The sequence below is a fragment of the Heterodontus francisci genome, chromosome 37 (assembly GCF_036365525.1).
Source record: "Heterodontus francisci isolate sHetFra1 chromosome 37, sHetFra1.hap1, whole genome shotgun sequence".
In the NCBI taxonomy this organism is placed as follows: domain Eukaryota; kingdom Metazoa; phylum Chordata; class Chondrichthyes; order Heterodontiformes; family Heterodontidae; genus Heterodontus; species Heterodontus francisci.
Window position 1 is genome coordinate 5,673,327 of NC_090407.1, and position 17,203 is coordinate 5,690,529.

The 17,203-nt window shown below is 44.2% G+C and overlaps 1 protein-coding gene across 2 annotated transcripts in view; it reads left to right on the forward strand.

Annotated features, from left to right (window-relative positions):
* casz1 (castor zinc finger 1) overlaps positions 1-17,203 on the forward strand; it is a 310,863-nt gene that overhangs the window by 284,702 nt on the left and 8,958 nt on the right. For both annotated transcript variants that reach the window (XM_068016933.1, XM_068016934.1), the window contains 3 exons: positions 971-1,142; positions 3,342-3,490; positions 5,753-5,960. In XM_068016933.1, the coding sequence (XP_067873034.1) occupies positions 971-1,142; positions 3,342-3,490; positions 5,753-5,960 (529 nt within the window). The remainder of the gene's footprint in view (positions 1-970; positions 1,143-3,341; positions 3,491-5,752; positions 5,961-17,203) is intronic.

Here is a 17,203-nt window from a genome sequence, read left to right on the forward strand (position 1 = left end):
TGTACTGGTGAAGCATCACTTTCTCCCCTTAGTATTCCAGTCCCCTTGAAATCAAGACCATCATTTCACTAGCTCTTCATCTTGTACCTGTCCACTCGCTTTTAGTGGTTTTTGTACATGAACAGCTAAATCCCTTCACTCATCCATAGTTCCTAGTTTCTCACCGTTGAGAAAATATTCCAGTTTGACTTTTTTGGATGCAAAGTGGACAGCCTCACACTTCCCCACACTAGACTCCTTTTCCCATAGTTTTCCCACTCACTTAATCTAGCAATGTCCTTTTGTAACTTGCTGCTAAGAGGGATGAGTGTTAGATGGGCCAAATGGCCTTTTCTTATCTTTAACTCTTGTCATTGTTCAAATATGCGAATACCTTCTTATAGACAATTCTGGGCACAAACTGTGCCCTACAGTAAACATAGAGTTTTAACCAGATGTGCCACCACATTACCCCTCCCCCCCCCCCGTGATAGTCATCTGTTATGGGGTCATCTCTGTTATGCTGGGATGGGTCAGGCTCCCAGTTCAGTGTGAAGACTGGTAAAGAACAAACAACATCATTGTCCAAGGTTAGTCACTCTTTCCCAGTAGTTGCAATGGGATGCAGAGAGCCTAGACCTAGGGCTGACAGTCTCAGGATTGGTCATTTAGGACTGAGATGAGGAGAAGTTTCTTCATTCAGAGGGTCATGAAACTTTGGAATTCTCCACCCCAGGGAGCTGAGTATAATCAAGACAGAGGTCGATAGGATTTTGGGCACTCGGAATCAAGGGATATGGTGATGGGGTGGGAAAGTGGGTTTGAGGTAGATCAGCCATGATCTATTGAATAGCGAAGCAGGCTCGAGGGGCTGAATGGCCTATTTCTTGTGTTTTTAGAATAGGAGTTTATTTATGGGTAATGCACTCAGACGTTACAATAATATCCAAAGTGAGCTCCAATTGTATAACAACCTCTTATTCCGTTACAGCAATGTGAGTTCCGGATGAGGGGACACTACCACTGTTTACGACCATTCTGTAACTTTGTGACTAACATCACCACGAAACTTCCCTGGCACATCAAAAAGCACGAGAAGGCAGAACGACGTGCGGCTAATGGATTCAAATACTTCACCAAACGAGAAGAATGTAGCAGGCTAGGTAAGAAAAGAAAATTAAGACGAGCTGTGTTAGCCTGTTAACCTGTGTGACAGGAGTGTTATCAAACAGAATTTGACACCAAGCCACCATAAAGAGATATTAGAACAGATGGCCAAAAGCTTGGTCTAACAGGTGGGTTTTAAGGAGCATTGTAAAGGGGGCGAGAGAGAGGCCGAGAGGTTTAGGGAAGGAATTCCAGAGCTTAGGGCCCAGACAGCTGAGGGCACGGCCGCCAGTGATGGAGCAAAGGAAATCAGGAAGGCACAAGAGGACAGAATTAAAGGAGTGCAGAGATCCTGGAGGGATGTAGGATTGGAAGAGGTTACAGAGACAGGCGGGGGCAGGGTGGGAGTGGAGAGGCAATATAGCGATTTGAAAACAAGGATGAGAATTTGAAAAGTGAGGCATTGTCGGACGGGGAGTCGATGTCGGTTAACGAGAACAGGGGTGATGGGGGAATGGGACTTGGTGAAAGTTAGTAAAAAGGCAGCATTTTGTCGATTAAAGACTAAAGGGGAAACTATTTGCTGCCTAATTGTAGACACGTTCTATATAAGCACATTTAGCATTTTGTTGCAGATAGTACTGAGAGGAATTCTCCCCAGGAACCACGAACATGCTCCTGTCAGAACTCTAACTGCTACCTCACTTGCAAGCACTAAAGCACAATGCCACAACTAGCCTGGGATGTGGTAAATTATAAAAGGTTGCTGGATGGAATAGCCATGGAGGTCAAACATCCCTCAGGATTTTCCCATAAGGAACATTCCTCCGATTTCAGATGTCAAAGGGCACCAGAGCCTGATCTGGACAATTTACTCCCATTTCATTCAAGTGCTAAAATTTGTTTGCTTTTGGTCAATTGACTCAGTGTTATTGTGCCTGTGGACTGACTGCCAACCTTTAACTCTTCAACTAAAGAAAGAACAATCCAGCTGAGCCTAAGGCCTAGGCCCGAGCTGTATCCTGACTGAAAGAGCCTATGGCCTGGGGTCAGGCTGTTTCCCTGGGTCCTCATTAGGGTTGCCAACTCTAGTTGGATGTATTTCTGGAGGGTTTATCGCATGATCTCCAATCTCCAACCTCCTTGCTTAGTCAGTCAGTCTTCTTCCCATCTCAAATATTTTTATAACCAATAAATTGAAGTAAATTAAAAGAATACGCGCCTTTTTTTAATGCCCCTATGATTTCTTTTCTCCTGGCTTTGCTTGTAACAGTGATTGATCTGCATTCCCTGTGGACTCCAGGCCAATCTAGGAGGGTTGGCAACCTGAGTCCTGAAGGAGTCTGTAACCTGGGCTCGGGGAGGGTAACAGAGAAAATGTGGGGGCAAAATTGCACTCATTCATTTTTACAGGGGGAGGGGTACAAAAGCAGAAATATCCTTACAGCTAATTTTCTTTTCCGGAGGAGTTTACTGTCAATGCAAAAGACAATGTCTGCTGTACTGTCGCTCACTATAACCAGCTATGTTTGATTAAATCACAAATCCTTTCCCTCTCAGCTCCAGCTCGTTATATGATTTCTAGTTGTAATATCTTTATGAATATGCCTGTGCTAAATCCAGAATCATATTAATTAAGCTCGAGGCTGATTACAAACCTGACTGCTGATTCACCTCAGCTGTCTTCGAGCTGGCTTTGATTGAAAAATAGAAACTATTAGAAAACACAAGCACAAAACAAACTCACTTTACCTGATACGGATAAAATGCAGTTAAAAGAAACTTGTCAAAGTGCAAAACAACAAATGTTGAAAACTAGGGGAGAAAGTGACAAAAACAATTCTTGCCAATTATTACCTGCAAAAAAAAAAATGTGGTTTTTGGAAAATAATGTCAATTTATCAATTCCATAAACAACAAGATTTCTTCCCACTTTAAGTTACAGCTCAGTGATAAGCAGGTCATGGTATCTATGACAACTGCCATAAACAGATCCTCAGTGTGACCTGGATATCAGTTAGTAGAGGTCTCATACTCTGCAGTTGCTGTTATTTACTGAACTCTGCGGGTTTAATGTAATGTAACGTTAAATAAAGCAACATGATGACATGTCTTTGTTTCATTGGTTAGCTTCCATGGCAACAGGCGAGTCAGTACCTGTCCATCCCAACACTGTTTCTACTCTTGAGATATTGTCTAACAAGTATTGCATTATTTATTTATTTTTTCTGTTTTTTTTCCTCCTCTGTCTACAGGTTGTAAGTACAATCAGGTAAACAGCCACTTTCACTGCATTCGTGAGGGATGTCACTTTTCCTTCCTGCTCAAGCATCAGATGACATCACATTCCCGCAAGCACATGAGGAGGATGCTGGGTAAAAACTTTGACAAGATTCCTAATCAGGTAACCTTCGATTTAACCAAACAAGTTAGAACCAAACTCGTTACTTTAATTAAAGCAGCCCAATTGATCAGCACCCCAGCCGCCACCTTAAACATTCACTCCCTCCACCACTGGTGCACAGTGAGGAGGGGGTGCCCATAGAATCACAATGAGTAGCAGGGGGTGGAGGGCCAGTCGTCACCCCGCTGCCAAGTGATTTTACCGCCGACGGCCTTCCTACCGAGGCCAATTGAGGGCTCTTCCCGCCGCCACTGGGATTTAACTACTGGCCGGGTGGGGAGAGGGGTGCCTCCGCCACATGGGGAGGGCGCCTTGTAAAACGAGGTGCACTCCCTGCGGGCAGGGGGTGTGGTCCCTCCTCCATGGGCAATCTGTGGTCCACAGAGGACCCCTGCAGGCAAAACCTACAACTCCTTGTACCCCCCCCCGCCTCCTCCCCTGGACTTCAGGCCCACCCCCTCGCTGGGGCCTTCCAAACTGGCCCCGGTGACCCCGCCTCACTTACCTGAGGTCCAGGGTTGCACCTCCGGGCCTGGGTCCGAGGCCTCTGCAGTATCAGCAGTGCCCATCGCTCCCAGTGGCGTTGCTGATACTGCTGAACTGCTGGCCGGCTGCTCTTTGAGGCGGGATCCCCATCTTTGAAGGGACGGAGATCCCAGCCCAGGACATTAAGGAATGAAAACATCGGAGAAACGCTTTGGGGGTGGGGTGTGGGGGGGGACACGAAAAGGCCAACGCGGGGGTTCCCTCACATGTTCGGCCCGGCACCAGGAGCCCCACCTCCTCCATAAAACCCAGCCCAGTGGCTGCAGCGTGTACCATCTACCATCCCAAGAATGAATACAAAAATTTGGAATCCTTCCCCCCAGCTCCACCCCGGAATGTTCTAAAGAAAACATTCTGAAGCTTCAAAACATGATCCGTTCATTTTGTGCTCTTCAAGCATCAGACCCTGGGCCTATGGCCCACTTCACCCTGTATACATCTCATACCCGACCTCGGACATGTGTCTCCGGCTGGGGTTTTAAGCCATTTTACATTATTTAAAAAGTCAATGGAAGTATTTTTACATAACCTCTCTCGAAGAGCCATTTTCAATCCAAGTACACACGGATCAACAGCCTTTAATTCATATTCTCTTGCTTTATAGAAAACTTAAACTCAAAGAGTTTTAAAGAGGGCGGTGAGTCTGCAGCTGCACTATGCAAAAGGCTCCTTCAGCCCATGAAAAATATTTATGTTAGGAGGACACCGTGTGCCCTGAACAGTGCCCGGCTGTGCAGTGCCCAGACCCCGAAGGCTACGGTGACATTAAACAATGATTGCCCATTGCTCTCTATCAGCCTGACACTTTATCACCTTAGCCCACCTCCTCCATGATTCCATTCCAACCCCCCCCCCCCTCCCCCCAACCTCATACCTGTTGCCCCACACCAGAAAATCACCTGGCACTGAGCAGGCAGCCAGAAGCTCTTCAATAGCAGCCTGAGTTCCAGTCCTTGGCACTGCTGCGGATACTGGCACAGTGTGGCCCACCGTGGCATGGCTCATTTCATATAGGCAAAGCTTTTGCACCAGGAGAGTGCCAGTACTGACAGATTATCACCCGCTTCAATATCAGGGCTATGTGCCCGGGTTCTGGAGCCCTAACAAGAGAGCAGGAGTCACCGGAGGTTATGATAGAGATCTACAGTGTACCGGACAGGCCATATTTGGAGTGTCCTGTTCAATTATTGGCATTGCACCAAAAAAGCATTGGATAATATGAAGCTTGCCAGTTTAGGAAGGCACTGAAAGGGATCTCTCAGTGACATGCAAAATATTAAATAATATAAATAGGGAAATCCAGATCATTACTTCAAATAGACCCAAATATGACTAGGAAATATAATTTTCAATTAGTGAGAAATAGTTTCAAAATAAATATTGGGAAGAATGACTTTACTCAGAATGATAAACAGCCCTACCAAAGGATTCGTTATTCCTGGTTAATGTTTCGAGATACGAGGCAGGATCACAGGCAACAGCATTAGGGATATTGATATGTTATAATGGCAACTTGGAGTACTGAGGGGAGGGAGACCTTTGATGGGCCGAATGACCATGGACAGGAATTTCCTCAGAACAGATGAGCTGGGTTCCCAGCACACACACGGCGGAGTCACACGGAGTAGGACCAGCTCCGAGGGAATTTCCATTTCCCACTTCATTCTTGAGGTTGCCCATGTTTGACTTTTCTTTGACTCCAGGTTTTTCTTGTAGGGTCCCAGGAATGAAGACAACGTGGGAAATATGGCAACTGCTACTGGCCCTTCACCAATGAGTTCAACACCTAACATGATGGACACAGAAACAGATGAGTACATGGACTACCCAACAGGCACAAGTCCCGCAGGCCTGTCCTCTGAGTCGTCAGCGCCAGACCGAAGCTGCACAAGCACACCCATTGGAAATGAAAGTACTGCAGCCGGTGAGCTTTCTAACCAGCTGTGTGCACTCAGTAATGGAATATTGAAATCGGCAGGTCTCACACTCTACTCACATCGAGAGATATTTAAATCAGTGTATAAGTAGGTTCTCAGACCGACAGTAAAGCCATGGAGATAGGAATTCAGATAAATAGGACAGGTAAATCTAAAATAAAAGCAGAAAACACTGGAAAACACTCATCAGGCCAGGAAGCAAGTGTAGAGAGAGGAAGAGAGAAAATGGGCAAGATTTTAACTGAACAAGTGGATGGGCTGTGAGTTAAAATCTTGCCTGTATCAGGTCGATGACCTTTCCTCAGAATTGAAAAAAGTTAGAAATGTAACAGGTTTGGAGCAAGTTCCGAGGCAGAGCTAGAGGGGAGAGGGGGGAAAGGAATAGAAGGGAAACCCTGTGATCAGGTGGATGGCAGGAGAGATTAACCAAACAACAAAATCATTACCCGCACAGGTGAACTGAAAAAATGGGATCAGTGATTACGAGCTGAAATTATTGAACTCGATATTGAGTCTGAAAGGTTGTAAAGTGCCTAAAAGTGCAGGAGAGCTAACATAAAGGAGCCACTGAACCTGGGCGGAGGTCACCTGCAATGGGTGGAACTGGGTGACCTTTATCTGATATCCAGGTGTGCCAAGAATTTACTGGCACCAGAATCCAGTCAGTAAATCGAGGCCCTCCCATGAGATGGAACACAGATGTTAACATCTGGATGTTGTAGATTGAGGTGAATGGGTGCAGCCTGGCCACGAACACGTCTCCTTTTGGTAATGATGAGTCCGCTCAGTAATTCAGCATCTAACGGGACAGAGAGAGAAAAACTTCAAAGAAAGGTCTATAGATTTTAATACAAAATAAATATTACAGGTAACAGGTGCACGCAGTCCACGTCAGCTATATAACGTGCAATGTTCTTACTGTTATTAGTTTAAGTTGACAGTTTTTACTGCTTCTCCATTTTCATCTTTTTCACTGTGGTGCTTGGCTGTGATTTCATTTCAGTTTTGTTTTTGTTTTTCTCCTTCTGCTTCTCTGAATATTCCTTTAGGCTGCCTGGTTGCTCCTGCTCCTGATGCTGCCCACAATGCTCCATCTCCATCCTTTCCACAAGCTCTGCTCAGATCTCCCCCTCCTTCACTGCCATATCTTCTCCCTCCATCCTGTCTCTCATACTCGCTACTCAGCGCGACTCTCGGAACCGCCAGGAATGTTGTCATATCGACCAGCACGCCCAGTCTCAGTACGATCATTGCTGCTCCCACTCCGATTAAAAGTGATGTCCCAATAGTACAGGACGCTGCAGGTACTCAAAACCGAGGTTTGACCACTTAATCGAAACTACTGCAGAGGCCCGTTCAATGTTCATGGTTATAATGTAATAGAAATGTCTTTTTGATCATTGATTCCAGGCCACAAACGATTGGCCTCACCCTGTATGGCCAAATCCATTGGGATAGTGAAAGGGTCTTTAGTTTTAAAAGGTCCATCAGTGCTAATGATGGTCTGGCTCAGCCTAGTCTGTTGCCGACAGCTACCGTTAGTTATAACACAGCCACAAATTGTGCATTCAGTTTTGGGACATATTAAAAAGGATGAGCTCCAGTTTACTAAGGGAAACAATTGAGTCTGGATCTTTGTTGAATGCCTTGAAAGTTTTATGGCTAGACTTACAGAGAGTTGCAAACAATGTAGGGATTGTAAGATTGGTGTAACCGTGTGGGGTTATGGTGAGATCTGTTGGCCTGTATAAAATAACACGTTTCTCAACTGATTATGTGGAAACATATATCTGAATCCCAACAGGTCTTAATAACTATCTGTTGGTCCCAGTCTTCAGATATTCATTGCAGCAACAGTAACCTGCCTTTAGATGGAACCCTCAGCAGAGGACAGTGTCTCAAGGTGCTTCATGGAGTAGAAAGGGAGTTGGTATCAGTCCAACCATCACAGAAGGTTTTGGAGAGGGAGACTGAAAACTTGGTGGGAAGTTTATTTTGAGAAGGGTTTTAAAGATGGAGAGGAAAGGAGTGAGGTGGAGGGGATTGGAGAGGGAATTCTGGAGAGAGGAGCTGAACGCTCTTCCATTGGAAGATACAGCAGAGGACGTGGGCGCAAAGGCTGATTGGCCATTTTACATCACCCCACAAAGTCAAGATCTTTGTGAACTTTTCCATAAACAGCTCGAGTTTCTTGCTTAATGTGTGCAGGAGGAAGACAAAGGCTTTGAGATGCTGAAAACTCTCAGTGTGCTCCAGGAATCTCTCATTTCACTGCCATGCCTCTACATCTGTTAGCACGTAAACTACTCTCCAGAACTGACATTTTAAGCTTTATGCTCAGTAATGGACTTGAGATTCCAGGGCAGAACGAGCCAGGCACATTTTGGGATAGGTCCAGATGTTTTCTAATGAGATTAAAATTTTGCTGGTTAAGGGGTGTGGCCAAAGGCTCCCTGACACCCCCCTCCCGTTTTGACATCAAATTAAGAGGCCAGAAAGCCTCCACCCTCCACTTTCTTTGGCCCCTTGTTCAAAGTCTGCTGATATGATGCAATGTACTGACGTGCCAGGATAATTTCCTGTAAGGATTGGGGCCACGGTGTCAGTTCCTTATGCCCACTGGCAAAGCAGCCAGCATGAAATTGATCATTTGTTCAAAAAGGATGCCCCAATCATCAACCACCAATAGCAACAGCTTGTATTTATATAGGACCTTTAAAGTAGTAAAACATCTCAAGGTCACAGGATCATTTAACAAAATGCAACACCGAGCCACATAAGGAGATATTAGGGCAGATGACCAAATGCTTGGTCAAAGAGGCAGGTTTAAAGGGTCGGCTTAAAGGAGGAAAGAGAGCGAGAGATACGGAGAGGTTTAGGGCCTTGGCAGCTAAAGGCGCAGGCGCTAGTGCTGGAGCAGGGATGCACAAGAGGCCAGAATTGGAGGAGCGCAGATATCTTGTAGATTACAGAGATAGGGAGGAGCGAGTGTGTGGAGGGATTTGAAAAGGAGCGAATGTAGGTCAGGGAGCACAGGGATGATGGGTGAACAGGACTCGGTGCGAGTTTGGACACAGGGAGCAGAGTTCTGTGATGCCTATCCCGGGCAGAGCTCAGAAATTCCCAAGGATTTTCATAAATGGCACTGGCACCTGCTCATTCTACACCAGTGGCCTCATCCCCAGGGTTTCAGCCTGGCAGGCGGAAGGTCCTGCCCGAGAAGCAGAGGAGGATTCTAGGAATTTGGCGCAAATTCTTCATGCAAAGAGTGATTAATATCTGGAGTTGTTTACCAGGTAGAGTAGTGGAGGCAAAACCCCTGGAGTCAGTCAAGAAGCAATCAGCACTAACACCAATACAGTGGCTTCAACAATGTGAATCATTTCATTGTGTTCCTGTACTGCGGGTGCACGTTTCTGTGGAAAAATGAGCTTGATGAGGAAAATGGGCTCCTTCGTCTCTGCTTTGTGATCTTTGTGAAATGTTAGACACAGTTAGACAAAGGCCAACATTTTCCATTTGAACTTTTACATGCAATTTAGAAGGAAATGATAATTGAAACCTCTCACGCAATGCAAAGTATGTGGGTTACCTCCTAGATTAATGTGAGGAACATAGCCTGGTCCACAGTAAAGAACACAGCACTATAGCAACATCACAAAAGGAAAACTCAAGATTATAACCCACAGTGTCCACCTGACAAAGCTGAAGCTCAGTCAAATTGACATAATTCTACTGTGATAGCACATTGGGCAAGAGCAGGCGGTACAGGACACACGGGCCCCAGATGGGATCCCTGGTCTCATTTGTGGGGGAGGGGGTTCTAGGAAAGGGGTACGAGGGTACCCAGGTTGGGTAAGGGAAAAACAATCAGACAGGGATCCTACCGTTAGGGGGAATATAAAGAATCTATTCTGCTACATATCAATAGGAGATGGTCTCGTCTCATCCATGATCCAATATCCTTTGCTGGTGGTGTGGGTGTGTGGATATGAGCTGCAGAGTTCCTCAATGTGCAAGCTGTTGCCAAGAGTACATTTATAGAGAGATGAAACTGAGGATTTGCTCTCCCTTTTCTCAACTGGATTTCTCAGCCTGGTTTTCTTGTGTTGTCTCCAAGACTGCGGGAGGCACGGTTATTGACACAGGTTTGCTCAGTCTAGTGAAATGTACTGAGCTGTTTGCAAAAGGTACACAGTTGATACCGACCGGAGGTCTCAGGTTGGTCTCCTGCTCTGAGGCAAGTTACTGATCGTGATTGACGGAGCTGTTGAGCAGTTGGTCTATTTACCCCTGAGTGAGGGAGCAGAAGAATTGGCCTCAGTTCCCACCCCAATCGATACATTTAGTGGTTAACCCCCCAACAAATGTAAAATTGGACAAGACCTGGATCAGGCTCGATGCTGTACATATTACTATAATGATACAGAACATTAGTGAGAGCGCACCTGGAGTACTAAGTGCAGTTTTGGTCTCCTGGCCAAGGAAGGAACGTACTTGCACTAGAGGGAGTGCAATGTAGGTTCACTGGACTGGTTCCTGGGACAAGGGGATTGTCCTGTGAGGAGACATTAGTATTTCCTGGAGTTTAGAAGGATGAGAGGTGATCTCATTGAAACATACAAAATTCTTAAGGGGAAAATGTTTCCCCTGGTTGGGGAATCTAGAACACGGGGTCACAGTCTCAGAAGGTGGCGTCAGCCATTTAGGACTGAGATGGGAGAAATTTCTTCATTCAGAGGGTTGTGAATCTTTGGAATTCTCTACCTCAGAGAGCTCTGGATGCTCAGTTGTTGAGGTCGATAGATTTTGGGAATTAAGGGATACAGAGATTGTGCAGGAAGGTAGAGTTGAGGTAGAAGATCAGCCATGATCATGTTGAATGACAGAGTAGGCTCGAAGGGCCAATGGCCTAATACAGCTCCTATTTCTTATGTAATTATCCTGCTAAGCCCCTATTTGAAACTTGATTACTGAACCAAGCTGACACTGACTAGTTGGGTCAAACGGCCTGTTTTTGTGCTGCAGACTCAATGGAAGGTACCGGTGCCCTATGCCCTTAGAAACAGGCAATGCCATCAGGTGAGAAGAAAAGGGGCAGAGGGAGAATGTTGTAACGTGGTGGAAAAAAGAAACAGCATCTGGCATGAAATGGGAATGAGTTCTGGTGTGCTGCTGTGTACTTACTGAGTGTGAATATCAACACCCAGTATTACAACAGAAACATCCCAGCATACACCCAAACCTGTCGTATGATAAATCAAACCCCCTGTGGTGTGCGTGACAAAAATATCAAAATTAGCTGCCCACACAGTATTACAATAATGGTAAAATACAAAACATATTGAACCCCTGTGCAAATGTTATGCAAATGTGAGAGTGAGTTATTATTTGTGTTTATGGCAGAGGAAGGAAGCACGTGAGCTTTGCTTTATCATTTCATAAATGATTAAACTTTTCTGAAAATATCACTGTAAAGTCTGCCTTTCAGCAATGGATATAATCCTATAGCATTCAGTAATACAATCAATTACTCCCTTAACCCAGTATCAAGACCCATATATTGCAGTTCTTGACTGGAGCAAACAGGCCCCTACATTGGGAGAGTCACAATTATTTGAAACCACTTTCAAAGGCAGATCATGTGTTTATATAATATCTAATCATGTTTTTCAGGATATCGCAAAGTGCTTTACAACCAATAAATTATCTTTTTTTGATGTTCAGCCATTACTATTATTTGGGTAAATGTCAATTTGCAAACAGCAAGTGAGATAGTCTCTGTCTTTTTTTCCTTGGGATTTGGGCATCACAGGCTAAGCCAGCATTTACTTTACCTCCCCCTTAAGAAGCTGTTGGTGGGAACTTCCTCTTGAATTGCTGTAGGTCCCACAGTGCTATTAGGTGGAGACTTCTGAGATTTTGACCCAGTGGTGATGAAGGAACAGTCGATATATAGACACGGGGGTGGGGGGGGGGGGGGGATGATGTGCGTGTGTGTGACTGACTTGGTGGCAACTTGCAGGTGGTCTTGTCCCATGCACCTGCTTTCCTGGTCCTTCTCGGTGATAGAGGCCACATGTTTGGGAGGGACTGTTGAAGGAGCCTTGGCAAGTTGCCGCAGCCTATCTTGTGGCTAGTACACACACTACAGTCAGAGTGTGCCAGTGGTGGAGGGAGTGAATGTTTAAGGTGGTTGCTTGCTTTGTCTTGGATGGTGGTTTTCATTCAGGAAAAATGTTGGGCAGGGCACCAGCCTATTTATAATTCCTCGAAAAAGTGCCATGAAGTCTTTTACTTCCACATGCAGTGAATTGTCAGCCTGGATCAGGTGCTCAGGCCCTGACTTAGGCTTTAGAATCATAGAACGATACATGGTTCAATATGAACATTGAATCGTTTTAAATCGTGTATATTGAACCATTTATAATGAGGAGAATTTTAACTCCAGGGCAGGATACAGTTTCGTGAAGAGCAGCAGATTTTAGCAGCCCCGATAATGTACCCCGGTCCACTTCTGACCCAAATTACCGGGAGATTGGTGGAAGGTTCCAGGAAGCTGAGAGGCTGCCCATTGGGCCCAGGGTAAGTGCAGAGTTGAAGGTTCCAGGGTTGGCAGGTTAGGACAAGGGGGGAGATTCCAGGCAGGGGAGACCCGTACTCTCCTTGTTGGGTCTAGAGGAGCATTCCTGCTCATGAGGGAAGGTTTTAAGCTTACCTTGGCTGTCCTTTTTGATCATGTGGCCGGGTCCTTGCTGTCTGAGTGTGTACTGCAGCCACCCTATTTATTTGCTGCTTAAGGTGAGGTCAGGGTCCCATTGACGTAATAGGACCCCGATTTGTATAAATGTAGTGGACCCCTCTCTGATTCAGGCAGACGCCTCATTTGTCTGAAAAATCAAACATAAAACTTCCATCTGAGGGAGAAGGGAACCCACTCCACTCTAACTGCACCTGCCTGGTAACCATGGACCAGAACAGTTAAAATTCCCCCATTACCTACAGTAGATTTTTATCATCTCTCTTGTTAAATTTTCAGAGAATCTGAAGGAGGCCATTTGATCCATCATGTTTGTGCCAGCTCTTAAACAGCTATCCAGTAATTCCCACTCCTGTCCATCCCAACCCACAGCCCTGCAAATATTTTCTTCTGTGTATCGAAGTCTCTATTCCGAACAGCGTTGTAAGCGGGGCCTAGATGCTTGAGTGTACGAATACTTTGTCTGGTCAATCAGCAACCTAGGTCTGCGTTCAGTACAGACTGATGAGAAGAGAGGGATGAGAATCCCCTCTTTATGTTGGCTGTGTGGGTCATTTCTGAAATGAGTAACTACCCAGTTCCTCATGAGCATGGCTGAAAATCTATAAATGGACATTAAGACTGGAGTACACAGTTCTTTTGGGCCTCCTTATCTCGAGAGACAATGGATACGCGCCTGGAGGTGGTCAGTGGTTTGTGAAGCAGCGCCTGGAGTGGCTATAAAGGCCAATTCTGGAGTGACAGGCTCTTCCACAGGTGCACACAGGAGTACACAGTAAAGCCATGTAAAGACTAGCTAGTGTAGCAAATGGCTGACATTGGAATTAATGCATTGAGCTAATTTAATTTTTCATGAAAAGTAGATGAAATGTACCCTTTTCATGGTAATTTATAACCTGCTAACAAAATAGCAGGAAAATAGCCCACAGCGCACACCAATCATCACAATGCAATTAAATATATTGCAAAATATTACTAAATTCAGATTCAGTGTCAGAGCAAAAGCATATTTATTATTTATTAAACATACTTGAAGCTAGGTTCGATATTTTGACTAAATGTACATGTAACTGAAGGAAAGCTTGCAGAAGTCAAATTAAAACAAAGTCAACCTTTTCAGCAGATTTGTAAAATGTAATGCACTGACTAAACATGAATTTTACTTGTATCCTTTTTTTTGGCAAATTACAAAATAGATTAAAAATTCTAAACTACGAACAAATCACAAACCAGTGTCCTTCATAAAGTCCCAACTTTGCAGTTTTCATGATCGATTTGCAGTCTTAAAATGCCAATTGATTGACGATGTGAAATTGTGCCACAGTAATAGTTATACAAATTATCTATTGGTTTTCAATTTATGCAACAATATACCAGGCACTAAACTAGTGTGTGATGGTGTTGTAGTTCACTCTTAATCTAACTGAGCTGGTGAAAACAACAGTTGTCTTTTGGAACTCAAACCCTTGCCATTTTGGGGATTTTGTTTGAACCAGTTAAATTCCTACCCCTCCTTCACTGCAGTGTGGTTACCTTGAAATCTTCCCTTTCATTAAACTCACTCAACCCAGGTCACTTTTTGATTTGATTATGAAGTTTTCATGCTACAAGAATTTATGGCTTTGACAGAGCTTTAGCAAGCAAACAATGGGCTTTGTATTTTCTCCTTGCTAATGTTGTTTAGTTCCATTAATATCAATAATTAGAACAGCTATTTTCAGATCAGTGTTAAACATATCCAGGTAATACTTTCTAACATTATACTACCTTTAATCGTTGTTACTTTCTCACTAGAATTGGCAAAGATGGAAAATTTGGCCCCATTATTGGGGTATAGTAGACAGTGCTTTACAAGTCTGTGCTAAGCATAAGCAGGAACTACTCAGTGCTGACACTGGGTGACAAAAGTGGAAACATTATTAATTCCCTTGTCCACTCGGCCTGTCCCTGAAAAGTCATCACCCTCAATTCCTAAATATGACCAGTAAAACTCAATGGTATTCCCCACTCCAGGGACTTGGGCATAAAATCTAGGCCAACAGTTCAAGCACTGTCCATGGGCTAAGGTGGATGTAAAAGATCCCACCACACATTTCAAAGAAAAGCAAGTGGGTTTTCCCGGTGTCCAAGACAATATTTATCTCTAAGCCAACACTATCAAAGCAGATGATCTGGTCATGTATCTCATAGCTATTTGTGGGATCTTGCTGTGTACAAATTGGTTTTACTACATTGCAACAGTGACCACATATCAAAGGTATGTGGCTACAAAGCGCTTTGGGACATCCCAAGGATGCTATATGAATGCAAGCTCTTCTTTCTTAAGTGCATCAGCCTGGATTTCGGGGGTGGGATTCTCCCAATCTCCCGCTGTAATTTCAGTAGGTCAGAAGCCTTGGAAAAACATTGTCCATGGTTGTTTATGCTGTTTCCATAGGGGCTCTGCCAATCTCCTACCAGGTAATCCCGCAGAAATTCCAGGTGAATCACTACGGAGAGCACTGGATTTTTCCCGGGAAAACAATTAATTCTTTGAGATAACTGGAGGAAAGGGGGTGGAAGTGGATTCCCTAGAAACATCCAAAAAGGAATTGGATAAATACTTGAAAAGTAAACATCTCTAGGGCTATGGGGAAAGAACAGCAGAGTGGAACTAATTGGATAGCTCTTTCAAAGAGCCAGCACAGGCACAATGGGCCGAGTGGCCTCCTGTTTGATTCTATATAAAAATCAAGACTTCCTTTAACTGGAAATGAGAAATGAAGGAAATAAATTGTTTTGGGAATCAGTCAGATCTGCATTATTTGTACATTTGTTATCACAGGGAATGGGTTCACCTCCTGAAATCCAGCAGTTAGTTGTTAGTTATGGCTTTGCTGAGAATTAAACTCATCCCACATCCAGTGAAATTGAGCGTCAGTCCGGCCTGGGAACGTGTGGCCTGTTACAACAACAACAACACTGGGAAGCAGCTGTCATTGCTGCTCCCCAATAAGCCACCTTTCATCTAACATTCTTTGCCGAACGTTAGTGTGGAGCGGTTTTGTTTGTTTATGTCTGACGGTCGCTATTCCTTCTTGTTGATAGTTGTTGTTGACACTTGTAACATTCGGGACATCAGCCCCCGTTCAGGAACAATGAGGGTGTGTCTTCAACATTTCTTTTTCGCTTTTTTTAAACAATACTCGTTGAAGCTAACAGCTGGTACATTGACTAAACAAACACCCAAACTTCCCCGTTGTCCATGAAATTATGCTCCCATTGCTTATTAGTTGCTATTTTATGGACTGTGGCAACTGGGACATTGAAAAAGACAATTGCTGTGACATTTTTTCAGGCTTTCTTTTAAAACTATAGAATCATACAGCATAAGAGAAGGCCATTTTGCCCATCGTGTGGGTGCTGACTCTTTGAAACAGCTATCCAATTATTCCCACTCTCCTGCTTTTTCCCATAGCCCTGAAATATGTTCCTTTTCAGGTATATATCCAATTTCCTTTTGACAGTTTGAATCTGCTTCCAGCAACCTTACAGGCAGTGGATTCTTGAATTTACTTTGTTATAATCAAGGTTTATAAAGCAGTTAGTAATGTGTAAAGGGTATAATGATTTAGACAACAGAGTATAAACATGCAGCTAATTCCATCTTGTTAAATATGTCTTTCTTCTCTCTATTTCTGTTCTCTTCTATCATCGTTATGGTACTGGACTACTGGCAATCAGAGGTTGTAGTCATAACAAGTTACAAAATTCAATTCAATTTTTTTCAAAACTGGTAACTCGTGGGCTAGCTTTCACAAACAAATGATCAGGAAATAAATTACATTTATATAGCACCTTCCATGACCTCAGGACATCCCAAAGTGCTTTACAGCCAATGAACTATTTCTAAAGTGTCGTCACTGCTGTCAGGATGAGAGCCCTGATACACTGATGACGAATGTCTTTTGAGGAGGAGAGTCTGCCAGGTCTGACCTGTGTGTAACTCTTCTCCGTACTCCGGCTGATTCACAGTATTGGCCTGGCAAGCCACTAAGATGTAAAAGAAACTTCATTTATATAGTACATTTCATGATTTTAGGATAACCTTTTACAGCCAATGAAGTACTTTCAAAGTGCAGTCACTGTTGTAATGTAAGGGAATGTGGCAGCCAATTTGAACACAGCAAGCTCCCACAAACAGCACTCATCATCTGGTTTACTGATGTTGGTTGAATAAGTATTGTCCAGGAGACTGGGAGAACTCTCCTGCTCTTTTACATCCTCCTGGAAAGGGAGACGAGGCTTTGCCAGCTCATAGGTGGACGTAAAACAATTCCTACCAGGACAACTAAGGATAGCATCATTCTCATCCTACGATTCCCCAGGTCACATTACAGCAGATAAAAGCAGGTAGCTTTGTCCTTTGTCTGAAACAGCTTGCCTCTCTTTAGATGTCTGGCTGAGCAAGGAGCTTTGTGTGTGTGGTGG